The sequence below is a fragment of the Gopherus evgoodei genome, chromosome 1, assembly GCF_007399415.2.
Source record: "Gopherus evgoodei ecotype Sinaloan lineage chromosome 1, rGopEvg1_v1.p, whole genome shotgun sequence".
Lineage (NCBI taxonomy): Eukaryota > Metazoa > Chordata > Testudines > Testudinidae > Gopherus > Gopherus evgoodei.
Window position 1 is genome coordinate 366,048,904 of NC_044322.1, and position 25,258 is coordinate 366,074,161.

Genomic DNA, 25,258 nt, shown 5'->3' on the forward strand with positions numbered 1-25,258 from the left:
GTAATTCTTAGACAGGCTCATTCTGGAATTTTTAAATTTTGTTTTCATGATTTCGAGGTCAACTTTTGGGTGAAACATCTTCTCATCTAAGTGTGAACAACGATCAGTCATTGAGAGTCTTGCAATGTGCCTCAACTCCCTTTATTTGTAGTTCTCTCAGTGGTGAGTGGGATGAACTGGGACTGTTCTTACTGTGGGCTGTGAATGCTCAGTGGGGGGTGTTGGCCTGGGAGGACGGTCTGCATTGGGGGATGGGAGACTGGCCTTGAGGAAAGATACCTGAGCATGTAACATGAGAACCCAGGAATGGGTTAGAGGCCAGGTGACACCTCTGCCCAGGAAGCTGAACAGAGGCTGGGGGAGGAAACACTGGGAGGAGAGAGGGAGTGTTTCAGAACGTGGCTGTGGAAAGGAGGGAAGAGCAGACAAGGCTCTGATTCCCCAGTGGGGCTGTGGTGCCCTAGGGACCCCAAGATGGACCTAATTGGGGAGGATCCTGTTGTCTGTGCCCACAAGACCTGTCTTGGACTGTGTTCCTGTCATCTAAATAAACCTTCTGCTTTACTGGCTGGCTGAGAGTCATGGTGAATAGCAGGAATCCAGGGGTGTAGGGCCCCGTGTCCCCCTACACTCCGTGACAGTGAGTATTTACACCTGAGCAGAATTAAATTCTCTTCTATCAAAATTTCTCCCACCTTGAATTGTATACTGAGATTTTGATTCCTACACTGCACATGAACAAGCTTAAAATGTACACACCTGTAATTTCTTTGGACCTTTATTACCCTCATGTATAAAGAAGGCCATGTTACAACGAATCTAAGGAGAAGTCAAAAGTATTGGCTTGTATTTCTGTTTCTGCAACTGACCCCAGGTGCCCTTCACCTCAACCTGCCTCTTTTTCTAGGCCCATCAGACAGAGTAAGGATGTTTAAGTGGGAAGTTCTTCAGTATCCTCAGAACTCAAGATTTCAAAGCCCCTCACAAACACTCCCTCATGTTTCACACACGAAAAGGGTCGTGTTCTTATAACATTAATCCATTGTTGTGGGGATTAGACACCTCTGCACTGAGTCACACAGTGCAGTCACTTTACACAAAATGGAGGCCAAGATCTCGAGTGTCATTCCCTTAACCAGGTCATGATTGAAGGCCACACAATGGAGAAAAATGGCTCCCTGCTTCCTAGCAAATTTAGAATGAACTGCCTCATGTCCCTAATCACCACCAGCATGAATTGAAAGGACAAAACTGGATTCCTTTCATGACACCCACTTGGGCTATTGATGCTGTCCAGAATCGCCTTGACATTCATTTTCACTGCAGCACCAATAAAGTCATTGGAATGAAGTTGGCTTAAACTATTTTAAGATGAAAGAGCTGAAGACTGCAATGTGCATGTCACACCCTCTGAGGCTGAGATTAACTCACTGATCACCAATGCTGAGGAAAACAGCTCCATCAAAAGGAGGACTCATGAAGGCAATCAAATTTGTTTGGTAACTAATGAGGACCTCCTCCACAAACAGCATCTCAGATCCTCCAGGCACTCCTAGGAACTGTATAAAAGTGCTCACCACTCAGCACTCTTCTAAACACTTCTCCAGACTTCATCTCCTCGGTGAACTGGGTAAGTCCAGTTCCACTCAATCTCTTTCTAACCCCAGAGATAACACAGTAGGGCCTCTTTTCATTTAAGATGGAATCTTGCATGTTCTCGCTGTGATTTTTATCAGGGATCACGGAGATCTTCCATAACTATCTTGTGTCATTAGTAAGTTGCAGGCACTGGCGGATTCATGAGCTAAAGCTAAAGGAGAGACTTGAAGAACAATTGGGAAACATATTACCTATTAACTGGAAATAGATTTAGGGCACTGAAATCTTTTCAGTAACTTTAGAAAGTCCCTTAACCATTTTTCACTTAGCTGGATTTGGAAGAAACTTTCCCAGGTTAGTCCAGAAAGATCCAATTCAGTAGTCTTCTACTTTATTCTGTACCAGCTGTTACGCCTCAGTACTGGAGACAAGAGACAGATGAAGCTGACAAGTGGAGTGCTCCGGTTGAGTAATTCCTATGTTCTCCTGAACAGAAATACCCATTGAAGGTGCTTCTCCTGAGATGATGTAATTTCATGTCGCTCTTATTCCAGTCTGTGTTTTACAGACAAAGTCATTGAGAGGGGCTCAAAGGGACCGGCTGGGAGGGACGCTTACTGCAAGTGGACAAATGGACAAGAGAGGAAGAAAGACCAAATAAGAACAAATACAAAGAGACTAACTCCACTTCTCCTCTCTCTCTCGGACCCCATGCTGACCTCACTACCATTGTAACCGAGCTTTGAATCCTTTCTTCCACCAGCACTTCTACCTTCTCTTTACTCTCATCCCTCTTGTGTGTTGCAGGTTTACCTCCACTCCAGAAAGATGACTGTCTCCAGCCTGTGGTATCCAGAATGCGGGGTGGCCCGGCCTAGTCCAGTTACTGGCAGCTCCAACGAGCCATGCGTTAGGCAGTGCCCTGACTCTGAAGTGGTGATCAGACCCTCACCGGTTGTTGTGACCCTCCCTGGACCAATTGTCAGCAATTTCCCTCAGCAGGGTGAAGTAGCAGCCATAGGAGCACCTGTGGTGGGAGCCGGTTTGGGGGGCTCATTTGGTTGGGGGGGATTGCACGGCTATGGAGGCCTTTACGGAGGGTTGTATGGTTTAGGGAGATTAGGTGGTTATGGTGGCCATTACGGTCATGGGGGATTATTGGGCCACGGGGGATACTCTGGTTACTCAGGTCTTTACGGTTATGGGGGATTGTTGGGCTATGGGGGACACTGCGGTTACCCGGGCCTTTATGGTTACGGGGGATTATGGGGATACGGGGGATATGGCCGCAGGTCTCTTGGTGGATATTGTGGGCCATGTTAAACCCAGCAGGAACACCCACAGAAGAAGGAAGAACCAGGAAATGAACAGCAAGATACAGATTCACCCCTGAGCTTATGGGCATGGCTTTCAGAAGTGCTGGGCAAACAGGGCTCCAGTTGAACTCAGTGGGAGCTGTGTGTGCTCAGCACCTTGGTCTGACAGCCATGCTGCATTTCTAATGTTACGCTTTAGGACTCTTTCTGCCAAGGCTTTCCCACCAGCGTGCTGATTCTCGCTTTCACATGTGGACTCATTCTGAATTACATGCAGGCTGTTTACACTGACCCCGCAAGGTGAAGGACCAGCAGCCTTCAAATAGGCACCGTTTATGTTTAGTATCACTTTAAGTCCCATTTAGGCACCACATTTTCTACCTTTCCATCGGTACGTACCTCTAGGGGCTCACTTTGATCTTTGCTCTGGCCAGATGTCTAATGGAGAAGCTGCCTAGTCTCTGCTTTTATTTTGCTTCGTCTCATTGCCCACCAACTGGAATAAAACAAAGAACTTATAATGGTTACAAAGGGGACTTCTTTGTCAACCTCTGCAGCTGCAACAAAGCAAACAGATCTTCGTGTCTGAAATAAGCCCCACTGAGGTGTGTGATGGGTCGCAACTCTTCTTGAAACACTGGAAATACATTCTTTCTGCTCTGTAGTATTTCTTCCTGAAACTGTGTACTACCAATTTCATTTGCATTAAAAACTCTACTGCATCATAATATCGGTCTTCTGGTTCTCCTTGTTCCTCCCTCCTTGCTTATACAATCGTGTTGGACGAAATTCCTCCTTGTGTCGCTGGCACTTTCAAAGCCCTGGTAGGTAAAGTCTTTTTATGCAAAGACTTAGGGACAGATTTTCCCTTCATTTACGTTCCCTTTAGTTTCAAGAAGATCAATCATATGATTTGTGTTAAGAGTCTATGAGAGTCTTTGCAGGTTTTCATAAGGAAAAGAAAAGTGGCCACAAGATCACATACTTCAATGTAGGTCAACGGTGACAGACTCTACCTCATAGTGGGAGGGCCATGAGGACCCACCCCCAATGTGGTCCCACTCCTGCCCCTCCTATTCCCCAAAGCCCCGACCCCTGGCCAAACCAATGCTGGAGCCAGAACAGGGAGCCCATCCCCCCAGCTGCCGCAGTTGGGGGGGCTCGAGAGCAGACCCCAGCCTGCAGCCCCTGATCCCGCACCCCATCCATGGCAGATGGCAGGCTCAAGGTTCCCCACAGTTGCCTGTGTGCTTCTTACTCTGACCCTGCTCCTGCTTCTGGCCCAGACGAGGATAGAGTCTCAGGGGTAAGAGGAGGGGCGGGGAGTCAGGCCCACATAAAAAGTAGACCTGGCCCAGAGTGGTTCCTGGCCCCCCTTCCGCTTCCCCTTCCCCTTCCTCTTCCCATTCAGTTCCCCCAAACACACGCAACTCTTCAAAAGAACTCAGTGGCAAAAACAAAAGTCAGTGTGTCTGCTTGACACCTCCTTTGCATTAACTTTATGCAGCTGCTGTTAGAAAGTTAACAGGCAGAAAGAAACGGTCCATATCCATGGAGAGGAGATCACCTGGTTGAATTCTCATTGACACTAAAGCCTTTTGACAGTGCTCTGGCATGGGAAAGAGGCACTCAAGTCAAGGTAGATGTAGGTAACATCCACCTTATGGCCCCTGCCTTATTTGCATTTTACAACGTGGTGTAATACCTATTGTGTAGTTGAGAATCAGGGCCAGTGTGGTGATAACAGAGGAAACCCATAACCAGGAAGGCATTAGACGAAACCGATCAAGGGTAACATGGCAAACATGAGGAATGTTTGCAGAGGTGCTGATGAAATGCAGCTCTCTCATTATTTCACATGGAGTTTGGTGCACTCAACACTTCTCAAAGCCAGGCCTATGGGATCAGAGGTGAATCTGTATCTTACCGTTCATTTCCTGCTTCTTCCTGTTCCCATGGAGATGCCTGGTGGGCGCAATGTGGTTTACAATTTCCATTTAGGTCCCGATGACCCCATCACAATCCCCCCAGCCCTGTTTTCCCCAAAAACCATATGGGCCCTTGTGACCATGGAGCCCGTCCTAACCGTATTGGCCTCCATAACTGTATAATCTCCCATAGCCACTAGGACACCGGTTACAATATAATCCTCCATAATGTTATAAACCTCTATCAGCACATATGACCCCATCGCCACCTCCAGTGTCAGCTGCACCTGAGGATTCCACTCTGCTTTCCTGAGGGAAAGAGCTGAGAATTGCTCCTGGCTTGTTACAGCTGTTGTGCACGGTGTGTGGAATGTCCTGTCTCTAAGAAGTATAAATTTATATATCCCCAGCTCGTCTGCCTTGCCCCAGCCTTTCTTCACTTAGGTACCCTGCCTCTAGCTCCCTCTACCTCTTAACGACAGGATAATTTTTGGGACAAAGAGAGTAACAAGGATTCAAAAGAGCTCGTTAGGTCCCTCAATCTTTCTTTCTTGCTTTCTTTCAAGATCTTCTTGCTTCAGAAACACATGCAATGACATTCCACACACCGTGCACAACAGCTGTAACAAGCCAGACATAAGGCAGTGCGCTGACTCTACAGTGCTGATCCAATCGCCACTGTCATGTCCTTCCCAGGAGCAATTCTCAGCTCTTTCCCTCAGGAAAGCAGAGTGGAATCTTCGGGTGCAGCTGACACTGGAGGTGGCGATGGGGGCACATGTGCTGATAGAGGTTTCTAATGTTATGGAGGATTATACTGTAACCGGTGTGCCAGTGGTTATGGGAGATTATAGTGTTATGGAGGCCAATACGGTTAGGACGAGCTCCATGGTCACAGGGGCCTATATGGTTGTTGGGGAAAACAGGGATGGGGGGATTGGGATGGGGTCATCGGGACCTAAATGGAAATTGTAAACCACGTTGCGCTCACCAGGCATCTCTATGGGAACAGGAAGAAGCAGGAAATGAACGGTAAGATACAGATTCACCTCTGATCCCATAGGCCTGGCTTTGAGAAGGGTTGAGTGCACCAAACTCATTGTGAAATAATGAGAGAGCTGCATTTCATCAGCACCTCTGTAAACATTCCTCATGTTTGCCATGTTACCCTTGATCGGTTTCGTCTAATGCCTTCCTGGTTATGGGTTTCCTCTGTTATCACCCCACCGGGCCTGATTCTCAACTACACAATGGGTATTACACCACACCGGAAAGTGCAAAGGAGGCAGGGGCCATAAGGTGGATGTTACCTACATCTACCATGACTTGAGTGAGTGCCTCTTTCCCATGCCAGAGCACTGTCAAAAGGCTTTAGTGTCAATGAGAATTCAGCCTGGTGATCTCCCCTCCATGGATATGGACCGTTTCTTTCTGCCTTTTGACTTTCTAACAGCAGCTGCATAAAGTTAATGCAAAGGAGGTGTCAAGCAGACACATTGACTTTTATTTTTGAAACTGGGTTCTTTTGAAGAGTTGCATGTGTTTGGGGGAACTGAATGGGAAGAGGAAGGGAAGGGGAAGCGGAAGGGGGGCCAGGAACCACTCTGGGTCAGGTCCACTTTTTATGTGGGCCTGACTCCCCGCCCCTCCTCTTACCCATGAGGCTCTACCCTCGTCTGGGCCAGAAGCAGGAGCAGGGTCAGAGTAAGAAGCACACAGGCAGCTGTGGGGAACCTTGAGCCCACCATCTGCCATGGATGGGGTGCTGGATTCGGGGCTACAGGCTGGGGTCTGCTTTCAAGCCCCCCAACTCTGGCAGATGGGGGTGATGGGCTCCCTGTTCTGGCTCCAGCTTTGGTTTGGCCAGGGGGTCGGGGCTTTGGGGAATAGGAGGGGCAGGAGTGGGACCACATTGGGGATGGGTCCTCGTAGCCCTTCCACTATTAGGAAGAGTCTGTTACCGTTGGCCTACAGTGAAGTATGTGATCTTGTGGCCACTTTTCTTTTCCTTATGAAAACCTGCAAAGACTCTCAGAGACTCTTAACACAAACCATATGATTGATCTTCTTGAAACTAAAGGGAACGTAAATGAAGAGAAAATGTGTCACTAAGTCTTTGCAGGAAAAGTTTCTATCTACCAGGGCTTTGAAAATTACAACTGCAGAAGTGCCAGCAGCACAAGGAGGAATTTCATCCAACACGATTTTTAAGCAAGGAGGGAGGAACAAGGAGAACCAGAAGACTGATATTATGATGCAACAGAGTTTTTAATGCAAATGAAATTAGCAGTACACAGTTACAGAAAGAAATAATACAGAGCAGAAAGCATATATTTCCAGTGTTTCAAGAAGAGCTGTGACCCATCACATGCCTCAGTGGGGCTCATTTCAAACACGATGATCTGTTTGCTTTGTTGCAGCTGCAGAGATTGAGAAAGAAGTCCCCTTTGTAACCATTATAAGATCTTTGTCTTATTCCAGTTGGTCGGAAATGAGACGAAGCAAAATAGACTATGCAGCCTTTCCATTAGACATCTGGCCAGAGCAAAGATCAAGGTGAGGCACTAAAGGTACATACTGATGGAAAGGTAGAAAATGTGGTGCCTAAAAGGGACTTAAAGTGATACTAAACATAAACGCTGCCTATTTGAAGGCTGCTGTTCCTTCACCCTGCGGGGTCAGTGTAAACAGCCTGCGTGTAATTCAGAATGAGTCCACATGTGAAAGAGAGAATCAGCACGCGGGTGGGAAAGCCTTGGCAGAAAGAGTCCTAAAGCGTAACATTAGAAATGCAGCACGGCTGTCAGGCCAAGGTGCTGAGCACACAGAGCTCCCCCTGGGTTCAGCTGGAGCCCTGTTTGCCCAGCACTTCTGAAAGCCGTGCCCATAGGCTCAGGGGTGAATCTGTATCTTGCTGTTAAATTCCTGGTTCTTCCTTCTTTTATGGGTGTTCCTGCTGGGTTTAACATGGCCCACAATATCCACCAAGAGACCTACGGCCATATCCCCCATACCCCCATAATCCCCCGGAACCATAAAGGCCCGGGTAACCGCAGTGTCCCCCATAACCCAATAATCCCCCATAACCGTAAAGACCTGGGTAACCACAGTATCCCCCATGGCCCAATAATCCCCCATAACCATAATGGTCACTATAACCACCTAACCTCCCTAAACCATACAACCCTCCGTAAAGGCCTCCATGGCCACGCAATCCCCCCCAACCAAATGAGCCCCCCAAACCGGCTCCCACCACAGGTGCTCCTACGGCTGCTACTTCACTCTGCTGAGGGAAATTGCTGAGAATTGGTCCGGGGATGGTCACAACAACAGGTGAGGGTGTGATCACCACTTCAGAGTCAGGGCACTGCCTAACGCATGGCTCGTTGGAGCTGCCAGTAACTGGACTAGGCCGGGCCACCCCGCATTCTGGATACCACAGGCTGGAGACAGTCATCTTTCTGGGGTGGAGGTAAACCTGCAACACACAAGAGGGATGAGAGTAAAGAGAAGGTAGAAGTGCTGGTGGAAGAAAGGATTCAAAGCTCGGTTACAATGGTAGTGAGGTCAGCATGGGGCCCGAGAGAGAGAGGAGGAGTGGAGTTAGTCTCTTTGTATTTGTTCCTATTTGGTCTTTCTACCTCTCTTGTCCATTTGTCCACTTGCAGTAAGCGTCCCTCCCCACCGGTCCCTTTGAGCCCCTCTCAATGACTTTGTCTGTAAAACACAGACTGGAATAAGAGAGACATGAAATTACATCATCTCAGGAGAAGCAGCTTCAATGGGTATTTCTGTTCAGGAGAACATAGGAATTACTCAACCGGAGCACTCCACTTGTCAACTTCATCTGTCTCTTGTCTCCAGTACTGAGGAGTAACAGCTGCTACAGAATAAAGTAGAAGACTACTGAATTGGACCTTTCTGGACTAACCTGGGAAAGTTTCTTCCAAATCCACCTAAGTGAAAAAAGGTTAAGGGACTTTCTAAAGTTACTGAATAGATTTCAGTGCCCTAAATCTATTTCCAGTTAATAGGTAATATGTTTTCAATTGTTCTTCAAGTCTCTCCTTTAGCTTAAGCTCATGAATCCACCAGCGTCTGCAACTTACTAATGACACAAGATAGTTATGGAAGAACTCCGTGATCCCTGATAAAAATCACAGCGAGAACATGCAAGATTCCATCTTAATTGAAAAGAGGCCCTACTGTGATATTTCTGGGGTTAGAAAGAGATTGAGTGGAATTGGACTTACCCAGTTCACCAAGGAGATGAAGTTCAGAGAAGTGTTTAGAAGAGTGCTGTGTGGTGAGCACTTTTATACAGTTCCTAGGACTGCTTGTACGATCTGTGATGGTGTTTGTGGAGGAGGTCCTAATTAGTTACCAAACAAACTTGATTGCCTTCATAAATCCTCTTTTTGATGGAGCTGTTTTCCTCAGCGTTGGTGATTATTGGGCTAATCTCAGCCTCAGAGGGTGTTACATGCGTGTTGCACTCTTCAGTTGTCTTTCATCTTAAAATTTTTTAGGCCAACTGCATTTCTTTTTTCATTCCAATGACTTTATTGTTGCTCCAATGAGAATGAAGGTCAAGGTGATTCTGAGCGGCATCAGTAGCACAAGTGGGTGTCATCAAAGGAATCCAGTTTGGTCCTTTCAATTCATGCTGGTCATGGTTAGGGGCATTGGGCAGTTCATTCTAAATGTTTCATTTTTCTCCATTCTCACCACCTCTGTTCCTAGCAGGTCAGATCCAATCCCCTTTGAATCAATGGGAATCATTCAATTGCCTCCAGTATATTTTCTGTCAGGACTCTAAGTCTGAAATTCACTCTTTGCCAGGGGGATAGTACAATGCCTATGAACAACAGGTGCCACAGGACTCTCCCTCTGAACAATGTTTAGTCCCATTTTAAACTTTCAAACTCGGTCTTAGCAGAGGCTTAAGCCCTCACAGATTTTAATAAATACCAAATTCAAAACTACATTTGAATGAATATGAAATAGACCCAAAATGTGTGGCTTTAAATCATGACCTGATTAAGGGAATGACATGAAAGACCTTGGCCTATATTTTGTGTAAAGTGACTGTGTGACTCATTACAGAGGTGTCTAATATCCACAACAATATATTGATATTCTAGGAACACAACCCTTTGCATGTGTGAAACACCAATGAGTGTTTGTGAGGGGCTTTGAAATCTTGCGTTCTGAGAATGCTGAAGAACTTCCAGCCTTAACATCCTCACTCTGTCTGTTTGATAGGCCTACAGAAAGAGATACATTGAGGTGACGGTCAGACACAGGGGTCAGTTGCAGAAACAGAAATACAACCCAGTATTTCTGACGCATCCTGCCACAGGCTGAGCTCTAGGTTGATCCCTGTTATAGCATGTTACAAGACAAGGTTAGTAACATGTCTGATTAAAAAATGTTTGCATCCTTGGATCTCAGCGTCAGGAATAAAAACCTGGCTAATATTGTGATCCACTTGAACGGTGGCTTTTTTATACTTGAGGATAATACTTCTCCAAAGGAATTACAAGTCTATCAATTTTCCAAAGGCGTAGTAACCTTGTAAATATTAAGTTGGGGTTTATTTTTGACTCTGCCAATAGCTCCCAGTCTGACCTTCACCTGAATGTGCCTTGATTTACCTCTGTAGCAAAAGCTATAATTGTAACTTTCAGGGTGGATTGTCTGAGGCTTCCTCTGATCTAAGCATTTCAAAGCACTTTTTACTGAGATTAGATCTTCCAACACTGAAGATTAAATTCATTTTAAAAATGCATGTCAAGGTCACAAATATCATTCCAGTGCTCAGTCTGTGTTTCCCAGCCTTTGAAATTGGGGCTCTTTGATTTTTGTTTCATGGAACTTTGCATTTTCTTTTTATATATATTTTAAAGTTTAAGGGATGGGGAGGGATAGCTCAGTGGTTTGAGCATTGGCCTGCTAAATCCAGCATTGTTAGTTCCCCCCTTGAGGGGGCCACTTAGAAATCTGGGGTAAAATCAGCACTTGATTCTGCTTGTGAAGACAGGGGGCTGGACTCAATGATCCTTTGGGGTCCCTTCCAGCTCTCTATATTTTTTGAAGGGTAGCTACTGAACCAGTGTAAAAGGGAACAGTTCCATCAACTTCAGATTGAAGGAACACACTTTATCTAGTCGAGGTTAGAGAAATCTTGTTGCAAGTGTCTCTCTTTGTGCATATTTGGCACCTCTACCCCCTAGTTCTCAAAGCTATGGGTGGTGTTTAAACCTCCAGCTGGGAGAGGTTAGCCTCTACCGCACCATTTCCACCAGAGGCCCCACCACTTCCACCCAAGGCCCTGCTGGAGCTAATCTCCCATCCCCTCCAAGCTGAGAGCCACCCCTCTTCCCCCCAGTGCAGACACCAACCCAGTCCTGCAGCTAGCCCCCTCAGCCCCAATGGAGTGCTGGTAGGGAGAGCAATGGGCAGCCCCAACCTCCTCAGCAGAGGAGGGTAAGGTGGGTGGCATGTGGCCCCAGCCCCAGAGTGCAGGAAGGCGGGTGGTGAGTGGCCCCTGCCCTAGAGCACTAGGGGGCTGGACTTGGATCTGGGAGGACTGGAGCCACGACTGGATGAAGGGAATGTCAGGGAAGGGAGTGGGGTCACGCTTGATTGTTTGGGAAGGCAACGCCTCCCCCCTGCCTATGCAACCCATCACCTATGCTCAAAGCCAACGAATAGGGAAACCAATGGGAAACATCAGGTACTGCATCTCCACCCATGAGCAGCCAAGAGAAGTGGGTTTTGTGAGAGACTTCAGCTAATAAAGCAAAGGAAGAAGCACAGCACTGACAGTTAAGGATTCCTTCTTCAAACGATCAGAGAGCTGTGGGATGAGACTGGATTAATTGGAAGTCTGACCAACCTAGTGCATCCTGCAAGACCCGTCTCCCACACAAAGATTTTCAGACAGACACAGAATGATTTTTAAAGTGGAAAATACACCCCCCCACCAGGATTTCTTCTAACTCGAGCAGCATTAAATGTCTTCCCTCAGCTGTAAAGCACAGACCATCACTGAAGTCTAGGGAACTCTACTGATGTCCGCTGGCTCAGTATCTGCCTCTTGAGCTTTGTAAAAGAATGTTTGCTAAAGAAAGGGAAATGCAAAGCTCCTTGTACCTCTTTCTGTAGGCCTATCAAACAGACAGAGTGAGGATGTTAAGGCTGGAAGTTCTTCAGCATTCTCAGAACGCAAGATTTCAAAGCCCCTCACAAACATTCCCCGGTGTTTCACACATGCAAAGGGTCGTGTTCCTAGAATATTAATATATTGTTGTGGGGATCAGACACCTCTGCAATGAGTCACACAGTCACTTTACACAAACTATAGGCCAAGGTCTCTCATGTCATTCCCTTAATCAGATCATGATTTAAAGCCACATATTTTGGTTCTATTTCATATTCATTCAAATGTAGTTTTGAATTTGGTATTTATTAAAATCTGTGAGGGCTTAAGTCCCTGCTAAGACCGAGTTTGAAGGTTTAAAATGGGACTAACATTGTTTATAAGGACAAAGAGTCCTGTGGTACCAATTGTTCATATAAATCATACTATCCCCTTGCCAAAGAGTGAATTTCAGACTTAAAGTCCCCACAGGAAACATACTGGAGGCAAAGGGGGGTACAAAGGGGATTGGATCTGACCTGCTAGGAATAGAGGTGGTGAGAATGGAGAAAAATGGCACATTTAGAATGAACTGCCCAATACCCATAACCATGACCAACATGAACTGAAAGGACTAAATTGGATTCCTTTCATGACACCCACTTGTGCTTAGGGTGACCAGATGTCCTGATTTTATAGGAACAGTCCCGATTTTGGGGTCTTTTTCTTATATAATCTCCTATTACTCCCCACCACTTGTCCCAATTTTTCACACTTGCTGTCTGGTCACCCTACTTGTGCTACTGATGCTGCTTAGAATCGCCTTGACATTCATTCTCATTGGAGCAACAATAAAGTCATTGGAATGACACAAGAAATGCAGTTGCCCTAAAAAAATTTAAGATGAAAGACAACTGAAGAGTGCAACATGCATGTCACACCCTCTGAGGCTGAGATTAGCCCAATAATCACCAACGCTGAGGAAAACAGCTCCATCAAAAAGAGGATTTATGAAGGCAATAAAGTTTGTTTGGTAACTAATTAGGACCTCCTCTTTTCATTTCAGATGGAATCATGCATGTTCTCACTGTGATTTTTATCAGAGATCATGGTGTTCTTCCATAATTATCTTGTGTCATTACTGAGTTGCAGACACTGGTGGATTCATGATCTGAAGCTAAAGGAGGGACTTTAAGAACAACATTTACAATTGGGGAAACATATTTCCTATTAATTGGAAATAGATTTAGGGCACTGAAATCTTTTCAGTAACTTTAGAAAGTCCCTTAGCCATTTTTCACTTAGGTGGATTTGGAAGAAACTTTCCCAGAAAGGCCCAATTCGGTGGTCTTCTACTTTATTCTGTAGCAGCTGTTACGCCTCAGTACTGGAGACAAGAGACAGATGAAGTTGACAAGTGGAGTGCTCCGGCTGAGTAATTCCTGTGTTCTCCTGAACAGAAATACTCATTGAAGGTGCTTCTCTTCAGATGATGTAATTTTATGTCGCTCTTATTCCAGTCTGTGTTTTACAGACAAAGTCATTGAGAGAGGCTGAAAGGGGCTGGTTGGGAGAGAAGCTTACTGAAAGTGGACAAGTGGACAAGAGGCATAGAAAGACCAAATAGAAACAAATACATGAGCACAAACCAAGAGACTAACTTAGTGATCCCCAACCTTTTGTCTGGTGGACGCCAGACGAAGGACCACTGTGCTGGTGGAGCACCCGCCGAAATGCCGCCGAATTTTGGCAGCATTTTGGCGGCAACACCTCTCGATGACTCCACTTGCCGTTGACAAGCGACGTCATTGAGAGGCGTCACTCCCGAATTTCAGCGGATGACGTCTCTTGCCATCGACAAGTGACGGCATCGAGAGTCGTCGCCACCGAAATTCACGAGCGACACCTTTCGATGACCTCGCTTGTCAACAGCAAGTGATGTCATCAAGAGGCCTCACCGCTGAAATTCGGGGGCAAAGCCTCTCGATGACATCACTTGTCAACAGCAAGTGGAGTCATCGAGAGGTGTTGCCGCCGAAATGCCCTCTTCCTCTCTCTCTCTGGCCCCATACTGACCTCACTGCAATTGTAACTGAGTTTTGAAACCTTTCTTCCACCAGCACTTCTACCTTCTCTTTACTCTCATCCCTCTTGTGTGTTGCAAGTTGACCTCCACCCCAGAAAGATGACTTTCTCCAGCCTGTGGTATCCAGAATGCGGGGTGGCCCGGCCTAGTCCAGTTACTGGCAGCTCCAAGGAGCCGTGCGTTAGGCACTGCCCTGTCTCCGAAGTGGTGATCAGACCCTCACCGGTTGTTGTGACCCTCCCCGAATCAATTCTCAGCAATTTCCCACAACAAAGCGAAGTGGCAGCTGTAGGAGCACCTGTGGTGGGAGCCGGTTTGGGGGGCTCATTCGGTTTGGGAGGATTGTATGGCTATGGAGGCTATTATGGAGGTTTAGGGAGATTAGTTGGATACAGGGGCCCTTAGGGTTATGGGAGATTATTGGGCTATGGAGGACACTGCGGTTACCCAGGCCTTTATGGTTATGGGGGATTATGGGGATACAGGGGATATGGCCGGAGGTATCTTGGTGGATATTGTGGGCCATGTTAAACTCAGCAGGAACATCCATGGAAGAAGGAAGAACCAGGAAATGAACAACAAGATTCAGATTCACCCCTGATCTTTTGGGCATGGCTTTCAGAAGTGCTGGGCAAACAGGGCTCCAACTGAACTCAGTGGGAGCTGTGTGCGCTCAGCACCTTGGGCTGACAGCCGTGCTGCATTTCTAATGTTACGCTTTGTGACTCTTTCTGCTAATGTTTTCCCAGCCATGTGCTGATTCTTTTATTTGCAGGCTGTTTACAGGGATCCTACTGTATGAAGGGAACAGCAACCTTAAGATAGGTATCATTTACATTTATTATAACTTTAAGTCCCTTGACAGGAAAAAGAGACCTTGCTGTCAAGGAGAATTAGGCCCCACATGTTCTTTCCTTTCCATCAATAAGTACTTTTAGCACCTCACTTTGACTTTAGCTATGGGCTAATGGAGAAGCTGCATAGTCCTCTGCTTTTATTTTGCTTTGTCTCATTTCCCACAGACTGGGGTAAAACAAGGAACTTAAAATGGTTACAAAGGAGACTTGTTTGTCAATCTCTGCAGCTCCACCAAAGCAAACAGAACATGAAATGTGCCCCATTGTGGCGTGTAATCGGTCATAGCCCTTCTTGAAACACTGGAAATACATTCTTTCTGCTCTGTAGTATTTCTTCCTGTAACTGTGTACTGCCAATTTCATTTGTATTAAAAACTCTGCTACATCATAATATCAGTCTTCTGGTTCTCCTTGTTCCTCCCTCCTTGCTTAAAAATCGTGTTGAATGAAATTCCTCCCTATGTAGCCAGCAGCTCCGGGCACTTCTCTAGTTGCAATTTTCGGAGCCCTGGGTAGATAGAGTCTTTTCCTGCAAAGACTTAGAGACAGATTTTCACTTCATGTACATTTTCCCTTTAGTTTTAAGAAGACCAATCATACATTTTGCTTTGCAGGACAGTGCCCCAGGTTTTCATAAAGAAAAGAAAAGTAGCCAAGAGATCACATACTTAATGCAATGTTAACTGTAGACCAAGGGTGATGGATTCTTCCTATTAGTGGGAGGGCCACGAGGTCCCACCCCTCCATGGGCCCACTCCTGCCCCTCCTCTTCCCCCAAAGCCCTGCCCCCCGGCCAAACCGAAGCTGGAGCCAAGCCAGGGAGCCCAGGCCCCTCCACCTGCCAGGGCAGAGGGGCCCTAGAGCAGCCCCCAGCCCATGTCCCTGATTCCTGGGCCCCCTACACATGACTGGTGGACCATCCTCTGTTCCCCACCGCTGCCCGTGCAGCTCTCACCCTGAAGCGACTCCCACTTCTGGTCTTGACTGAGGGCGGAATCTCATGGGTTAGAGGAGAGGCAGTGGGCCGGGCTGGAACAAAAAGGGGACCACAACCCATAGTGGTTCCTGCCTCCCCCCACCCACCCCAAGTTTTGTACCAGAGGTCTTCTCATATCGCAAGCCCTGGTCCCAGACAGAGCTTGAGAGTGGAATGTGAGAAGTTCTGTGCTGCTCTCAGCTTCTACCCTTGGGACGGGGGGGTTGTTTATAAACAGAGGCAGGATGATTAATATAACAAAAGGCTTGTCATTAAATTAAACTAAGGATCATTATATCACAGGGGTAGCAGTGTTAGTCTGTATCCACAAAAACAACGAGGAGTCTGGTGGCACCTTAAAGACTAAAATATTTATTTGGGCATAAGCTTTTGTAGGTCAAAAACCCACTTCGTCAGATGCATGGAGTGAAATTTTCAGATTCAGGCATAAATATATATTGGCACATGAAGAGAATGGAGTAACCTTACAAGTGGAGAACCAGTGTTGAAAGCCAATTCAGTCAGGGCAGATGTAGTCCACTCCCAAGAAGTGATGAGGAGGCGTCAATACCAAGAGAAGGAAAATTGCTTTTGTTGAAGAATGGTTACATTTAAGTCTGTTATTGAGTGTCCAGGAAGACTGAAGTGTTCTCCTACTGGCTTTTGTACATTACCATTCCTGATGACTGATTTGTCTCCCTTTATCCTTTTACATAGACTCATAGACTCTAGGACTGGAAGGGACCTCGAGAGGTCATTGAGTCCAGTCCTCTGCCCTCATGGCAGGACCAAATACTGTCTAGACCATCCCTAATAGATATTTATCTAACCTACTCTTAAATATCTCCAGAGATGGAGATTCCACAACTTCTCTAGGCAATCTATTCCAGTGTTTAACTACCCTGACAGTTAGGAACTTTTTCCTAATGTCCAACCTAAATCTCCCTTGCTGCAGTTTAAGCCCATTGCTTCTTGTTCTATCATTGGAGTCTAAGGTGAACAAGTTTTCTCCCTCCTCCTGATGACACCCTTTTAGATACCTGAAGACTGCTATCATGTCCCCTCTCAGTCTTCTCTTTTCCAAACTAAACAAACCCAATTCCTTCAGCCTTCCTTCATAGGTCATGTTCTCAAGACCTTTCATCATTCTTGTTGCTCTTCTCTGGACCCTCTCCAATTTCTCCACATCTTTCTTGAAATGCGGTGCCCAGAACTGGACACAATACTCCAGCTGAGGCCTAACCAGCACAGAGTAAAGCGGAAGAATGACTTTGCGTGTCTTGTTTACAACACACCTGTTAATGCATCCCAGAATCACGTTTGCTTTTTTTGCAACAGTATCACACTGTTGACTCATATTAAGCTTGTGGTCCACTATGACCCCTAGATCTCTTTCTGCCATACTCCTTCCTAGACAGTCTCTTCCCATACTGTATGTGTGAAACTGATTGTCCCTTCCTACGTGCAGCACTTTGCATTTATCTTTATTGAACTTCATCCTGTTTACCTCAGACCATTTCTCCAATTTGTCCAGATCATTTTGAATTTTGACCCTGTCCTCCAAAGCAGTTGCAATCCCTCCCAGTTTGGTATCGTACGCAAACTTAATAAGCATACTTTCTAAGCCAACATCTAAATCGTTGATGAAGATATTGAACAGAACCGGTCCCAAAACAGACCCCTGCGGAACCCCACTTGTTATACCTTTCCAGCAGGATTGGGAGCCATTAACAACTACTCTCTGAGTACGGTTATCCAGCCAGTTATGCACCCACCTTATAGTAGCCCCATCTAAATTATACTTTCCTAGTTTATCTATAAGAATATCATGCGAGACCGTATCAAATGCCTTACTAAAGTCCAGGTATATCACATCCACCGCTTCTGCCTTATCCACAAGGCTCGTTTCCTATCAAAGAACGCTATCAGATTAGTTTGACACGATTTGTTCTTTACAAATCCATGCTGGCTATTCCCTATCACCTTACCACCTTCCAAGTGTTTGCAGATGATTTCTTTGATTACCTGCTCCATTATCTTCCCTGGCACAGAAGTTAAACTAACTGGTCTGTAGTTTCCTGGCTTGTTTTTATTTCCCTTTTTATAGATGGGCACTATATTTGCCCCCTTCCAGTCTTCTGGAATCTCCCCCGTCTCCCATGATTTCCCAAAGATAATAGCTAGAGGCTCAGATACCTCTTCTATTAACTCCTTGAGTATTCTAGGATGCATTTCATCAGGCCCTGTTGACTTGCAGGCATCTAACTTTTCTAAGTGATTTTTTACTTGCTCTTTCCTTATTTTCTCTTCTAAACCTACCCTCTTCCCGTAAGCATTCACATACAGGTACTACACTAGTTTCCTTGTTAGGATGTAACCTCTGTGTTGGGGGGGGGTTGGTGCCACTATTATGTGTGTGGGGCAGGATGGATAGCTCAGTGATTTGAGCATTGCCCTGCTAAACCCTGGGTTATGAGTTCAATCCTTGAGGGGGGCATTTGGGGATTGGTACTTCTTTGAGCAAGGGGTTGGACTAGATGATCTCCTGAGTTCCCTTTCAACCCTAATGGTCTATGATCATGGGGAACTTTCCTAGCTTATTCACTCCCCCAGTGGAATTGGCTAGCCAAGAATTTGAGTCCTCAATCCCACTCCCTTTACCCAGAGGCTGTCTGATGTCAAAGCTCCCCTTCCACTCTCCTGTGTGGCAGAAACCTTGTAACCCTGACAAGGCTGGGCCCAGGATTCCTGAAGTTCTTGACTCGCAGTCTTGTCATGGACACTTAGGACAGGGGTAGGGTGTCCCCACTCCTGCTGCTCTCTTCACAGCAGATCCTTCACTGATCACCACATATAGTTCAAAGCAAAAACAATTTATTAAACAGCAACTAATAAATAAATAAGGAAAATGGGAAAGGATAAAGGAGCAAGACACCCCACCCTGTGGGCTGAGGGACACCACACACAGCCGTCTCTGCAGTGTCAGGGCAGTTCACAGTCTGTTCCCCCCGCCCAGTCCCTGGCCGTGCTGCAGGGACGCTGCGGGTCGGACACTTGCTCTGGCGCTTCCCACACGCCCTCAGGCTCCAGGTGGCAGGACCCTTCTTCCCAGCGTCAGGCCCCCGTCAGTGTCATGATCCCCGTCTTGGCTGGTGGCGTCTCCCTGTGCTGGACCCTCTGCCCAGGGTCCCCCCCACTCACCCAGCTGCTCACCGCACCCGGCTCCGGACGGCCCCGGCCCCAGCCCCAGCCCCAGCCCCACTCTGCCCCAGCCTGGCTGCGGCTCTGCCTCCAGCTCAGCTCTGCTCTCTGGGCTGCTCCTCTGGCCCCTCAGGCTGCTGCGGCTCCGCTCAGCTCAGCTCTGGCTGCTGCTCTCCCCTTAGCTGGGCCCGCGCTGGCTGAGGCAGCTCCAGCTCACACGGAGGACGGGACCCTGGGCTCCTGACTCCCTCATTGGCCTGCCTGCCCTGTCAATCAGGCTGACCAGCAGCATTAGGCTCTCCCCATTGCCCCTGGGGACTGTCAGTCTCAAGATCCCTGATTTCTCATTGGTCCTTCACCTTCCTTTTGGTCTTCAGTGCTGGAACATCTAATCCTAGTAAAATGTTATTACTACTTCAGTAATTCATCTCTTTGGCTGTTTAACTCCTGATGAGTGTTTGTGAAGTGCTTTGAAATGCTCAGATCGGAGGAAGCCTCAGACAACCCACCCTGAAAGTTACATTTCTACCAGTTTGCCATGGAGATAAAGGGAGGCACATTCAGGTAAAAGTTAGACAGGGATTGACTGGCAGAGTCAGAAATGAACCCCAACAGTTTGGCTACTCGTTCTCAAAACTAACCTGTATCACCTAAACCATACTGGACACTTCCAGATACATCACTAATCTGAGAGTAACTCTTAGAGAGGCTCATTTTGGCATTTTTTCAGTTTTGTTTTGATGATTTTCGGGTGAACTCTTGGGTGAAACATCTTCTCTTCTAAGTGTGAACAATGATCTACCATTGAGAGTCTTGCAATGCACCTTTACTCCCTCTATTTGTAGTTGCTTCCTTACTGGTGGGTATTTCTGTTGTACTGTGGGTACTGTGCTTTATAATTGATTATCTTTTGGCTGTATACATTATATGGTTGATTGTAAGAATTAAGGTATTAGACTAAATGAATAGAATAGTGGATACCAGTATTAGCCATTTTCTTTTTATTCATACCTTATAAGTAACAGACAGGATCGTGTTTCTGACTATGTTAGTTAGATTAGAGAAATATTGGAGGCCCAGGCCCCCATGTGACAAAAAATAGTTACAAGATTTAGTAATGTCTAATTTACAATGTCTTTCTTGTTCAACATAAAACATTGCTATTTGTTACCTTTTGAAGGTCTCTGCAAAGAACTGTTTGGGTGATTGAGGAATGCATGCATCAGGAAGAGATAAGGTGTGAAGGCCATTGTTGAAGCCAGATGGTCAAAGGAGGGGGAGTGAAGAGACTTAATGAGACTTATCAACGCCAGAGAACCATCAACGCTCATCCATGATTGAGGAAGGGCAGATTGGCGACCCTAATGTGAAGGCTAGCACCCTTAAACACAAGATAATTGATTAAATCTAAACCAGGTCAGGATGACCCTTCTGGAGGCGTTTTGGAATGGAAGAAGCCATCAAAAGTTAACTCCAATTAAAGAGTAACTGGACAGAAAAGGACACAGCAAAATCCATAGACTCCAATGAAAAGAAAGGACTATAAGAACAGTGTGCTTTGCCATGGAACTTTGGGTTCGTCTTGCCAACAACTCCAGGAGAATTGGATCACAACCGACAGAGCCTGGCTCCCCTCTGCGACCAATCTGGCTGGCCATTAGATTGATCCAGACTCCGGACTGGTAACGATAACATCGACTGGCAGGACTGTGTGCATGGTGTGTGTGTCTGCATGTAACTGAAAAGCATATACTAACTGCTGTATTCTCAATAAATGTGGCGTATTGCCTTCTCTCCTATAAAAGATCTTGTGTGATTTCTATAAGCATAACATTTACACTTGAGAAGAATTAAATTCTTTTCTATCAAAATATTCCCCAGCTTGAATTGTATACTGAGATTTTTATTCCTACATTACACATGAAGAAGCTTGAAATGTACATACTTGTAATTCCTTTGGATCTTTATTATTCTCATTCAGAAAGAAGGCAATGTTGAAGAGATATACTACTCTGTACTTCATTCCACAAAGCTGGAAGAATTCTTTTCCATTCTGTCACTGTGACCCATCAGAGAGATGTGATTCCAAGGACAGAAAAAGTAGTGGACTTGTGGAGGACAGGATAGCGGGTTTCTGACTCGCTCATTGGTCTGCCTGCCCTGTCAATCAGGCTGACCTGCAGCGGTGGACTCTTGCCATTGCCCCTGGGGACTGCCAGTCTCAGGATCCTGATTTCTCATTGGCCCTTCACCATTCTTTTGGTACTGGGAGAGGGCCATGAAACCCCCCTCACTGAGCTTTAGGAAGGGGCCAACAGAACCCTGACATCTACTGACAAACGAGTTCAGTCCAGTATCGCAAGGCGGTGCTGTGGTTTGTAATCCTTCGTGAGTCACCAAACTTGCTGATTAATAAAAAAAAGGGGGTTTGAAATCAAAACAAAACACAAACCCCCAGCTCCTCCCCTGGTGTAAATCTGCTCTCATCCACTGGCTTCACTGCAGCTACACTAAATTGGATCAGATGAGGATCTGCAGCTAGATTCACTTCTGAATGTGAGAACGTAGCAATTACTATGCTGGAAGGGACAAGTGGCCCATGTAATGCAGTACCTTGTCTCATTACTATAACTCACTGGCTGCTACAGAAGAAAACAGAAGAACAATGAATTAGCCCTTTATGGAGGAAACTTAGGGAATTTCTTCCTAAGCCATTTATCAAAAATTGGGGGTGAGATTTTTCGGAAATCCTTAAGGGATTTGAATGCCCAAGATCCAACTAAAATCAATAGGCTCCAGTGTCACAACTGCATGTCTTTGTCTGACAATCCAGGCCTTAACTTCTAAACTATGGAGAAACCAACACCTGCAACTCAATAACAGAAAAATAATTGAAAAAACCCAAACCCTTCCCATTGTTTTCAATCACAGAGTGTCTGTGCAAGATTCAGTCCTAAATTAAATTCAATTCAGTCCCTAGCACATTGTCTGTATGGTTATGGAGAAAGTGAGTTCAACAGGACTTCTGAAGTTCTCATCGGAAAACTAGATCAAGCTGTTAGAAGGCCCCCGAGTCAGGAGTGTTTTTAGACAGTTTTTTAGGCTGCAGGAGCCCTTGAGAGGCCCTTTTGTTCCTGAAGGCCCAATTAGTTAAAAATCAAACTTTGAGTAACTCCTTCAACTGATGTAATTCTTTTCCCTCTGTCTTTTGGAGAATCATTTTCTCTCTAACTCCGCATGGTATGAGAGGCATATTAAACCCTTCAGCTCTATTTCCTCTGAAAATGTTATGGGCCAGCTACATTCCTGCCATCATTCTCCTGACTTTACTGATGCTACAATGGGAACTGTCCAATGCAGTTCAGGAGCAGTGATGAGCATGGGGTGAGTAAATCACTAGGATTGATTTTATTGCTGACTCGGCCACTTGCTCCCTGTGTAACCTTCACCTCAATGTGCTTGTCCACCTCCACATAAACCAGATCTCAGAGTGATATTATGCTCCATGATCACAGACTCTCTCAAATCAAAGGACTTCAAAGCACTGCAGGCTCATTAGAGTTGTGTGTGTGCACAGGGTCCAATTATTTTAACAACATTTTTTTTGATGGGAATAGATGTCCCCAAATTATGGATTAGGATTCAAGGATTCTAACAATAGTTATTTTGGTGGCCTTCGACAAACCCTTCTCTCGGTCTCTACCTACCAGAGCTCTTCACTCAGAGCCTGTCCTGGGGAGGGTTGGTTGGGAACTCACTGGCTGCTTGCAGAGCCCCAGGCTCCTGCTTTCCCATCCAGGTAGGAGCGATCTGTAGAGCAAATAATGCAGCGGTCACACATGTCCCCAGAGATGATGCCCTGAGCCCCAAAGGACACAGAGACACTCTAAGCTAGGCTAGATAAAGTGCATTCCTCCAAGCTGATGGATGCAACTGTTCCCTTTCACACTGTTTCAGTATCTACCTTTAAATTTCAAAATATGTATAAAAGGGAAATGCAAAGGTACAAGGAATGAAAATCAAAGAGCCCCAATCTGAAAGGCTGGGAATCACAAACTGAGCACTAGACTGACACTTGAGACCTTGACATGCATTTTTGAAGTGAATCTAATCTTCAATGAGGGAACATTTAATCCCAGTCAAAATTATTACTACTTTAGTCATTCATCTCATTGGCTGTATAACACTTGATGAGCGTTTGTGAAGCACTTTGAAATGCTTAGATCGGAGGAAGCATCAGGCAACCCACCCTGAATGTTATAATTATACCTGTTTGCCATGGAGGTCAAGGGAGGCACATTCCGGTGAAAGTCAGACGGGGAGTGATTGACAAATGCTTCAGAGGTTTAGGCCCAAAGCCGTACACGGACAGTCACTAGTGCAGAGATAGCCTTAGAGTAAAGTAATCATGGCACTTTTCACATCTCAAGTCAAGATGACTGATGCAAAAGCTCTTAGAAAAATCACCACTCAGTCTGGCTTGTCGCCTGGTTCTCTGGGAGGAGACGGCAGAGACAGCTACTTTAACTTGGCAGAGATTCCCGAGGAGAAAATCAAGGTTGAAACTACCTTTTCCTTACAGCAGGTTAAGTTGTTTGGACTCCCCCCTGCCCCAACCAGGACATCCCCTCTCTCACACGCACACACCCCTGTGCTGCGCAGCCCCAGGATCCCTGCTGCTTGGCAGGGGACAGATGAATGGACAGACATAGAGGCAGACTGATTTTTACTTGCTGTTTCAGAAACCTGCGTTAGAAGCCCAGTCACAGACCCTTTCACTGTGGTTCCTTGAACGTCAATAAAAACGTTGAGTTGTAACTCTGGTCATTGCGGGGTGCAGCAGAGGAGGCTGCACACATGGGAGGAATGTTGGAAGGGTTCGGTATGAGCACAGGAACCACAGTGGTGCGGCTTCACCAATGCACGCCACACAAACAGACAGAGAGCAATGGATTGCACGATTTCCATCAATGAAAAATAAGTTCACATTACTGCAATCCTCTTGTTCTTAATACTGGAAATTTAGCCACACAAAGAGAGAGGAATATATGCGTGGGGAGGTTGGCCACCGTTTTAACTAACCAGCCGGGGGTTATGGTTCCTGCAATGGCATCAGTCTCTCCAGAGAATATTCATCCACAACCTGGATCTCTGGGTAAACATTCAGAACAACCTCCTCTTTGTCTGCCTGGGCTCCTCCGTGGTCCTTCCTGCCTCACTGGCCTGTTGGACGATAAGTCTGGCTGGGGTTAGCTCAAGTCCTCCCAGACCAACTTCCTTGGCCTTCCTGTACAGGAACCTCAAGTGCTTCATCGGCTCCCTGCACCACCACCCTGCAGACAATAAACCCCATTAGTTGGGACCACTCATGTCAAACACTAACCTGTATCTCCTGAACCCTATTGGATGCTCCCAGATACATCACTAACCTGAGAGTAATTCCTAGATAGGCTCATTCTGGAATTTTTAAATTTTGTTTTCATGATTTCGAGGTCAACTTTTGGGTCAAACATCTTCTCATTTAAGTGTGAACAACGACCAGTCATTGAGAGTCTTGCAATGTGCCTCAGCTCCCTTTATTTCTAGTTGTCTCAGTGGTGAGTGGGATGAACTGGGACTGTTCTTACTGTGGGCTGTGAATGCTCAGTGGGGGGTGTTGGCCTGGGAGGACGGTCTGCATTGGGGGATGGGAGACTGGCCTTGAGGAAAGATACCTGAGCATGTAACATGAGAACCCAGGAAGGGGTCAGAGACCAGGTGACACCTCTGCCCCAGAAGCTAAACAAAGGCTGGGAGAGGAGACGCTGGGGGCAGAGAAGGAGTTTTTCAGGAGGTGGCTGGGGAATGGAGGGAAGTGCAGACAGGGCTCTGATTCCCCAGTGGGGCAGTGGTGCCCTAGGGACCCCAAGATGGACCTAACTGGGGAGGATCCTGTTGTCTGTGCCCACAAGACCTGTCTTGGACTGTGTTCCTGTCATCTAAATAAACCTTCTGCTTTACTGGCTGGCTGAGAGTCATGGTGAATCACAGGAATCCAGGGGTGTAGGGCCCCGTGTCCCCCTACACTCCGTGACAGTGAGTATTTACACCTGAGCAGAATTAAATTCTCTTCTATCAAAATTTCTCCCACCTTGAATTGTATACTGAGATT

General features: G+C 46.3%; 2 protein-coding genes across 2 annotated transcripts; one reads left to right on the forward strand and one right to left on the reverse strand.

The window, feature by feature from the left end:
• The first annotated feature begins 2,427 nt into the window (after positions 1 to 2,427).
• On the forward strand, positions 2,428 to 2,951 carry LOC115647737 (claw keratin-like). The gene has a single exon (XM_030554491.1). The coding sequence runs from the start codon at positions 2,428 to 2,430 to the stop codon at positions 2,920 to 2,922; it is 495 nt and encodes a 164-aa protein (XP_030410351.1). The 3' UTR covers positions 2,923 to 2,951.
• Positions 2,952 to 7,714: 4,763 nt separating this feature from the next.
• Positions 7,715 to 8,685, reverse strand: LOC115647744 (claw keratin-like). Its single transcript, XM_030554504.1, has one exon. It carries the CDS (start codon positions 8,298 to 8,300, stop codon positions 7,806 to 7,808), a length of 495 nt encoding a protein of 164 aa, XP_030410364.1. The 5' UTR covers positions 8,301 to 8,685; the 3' UTR covers positions 7,715 to 7,805.
• Between the last annotated feature and the right edge of the window lie 16,573 nt (positions 8,686 to 25,258).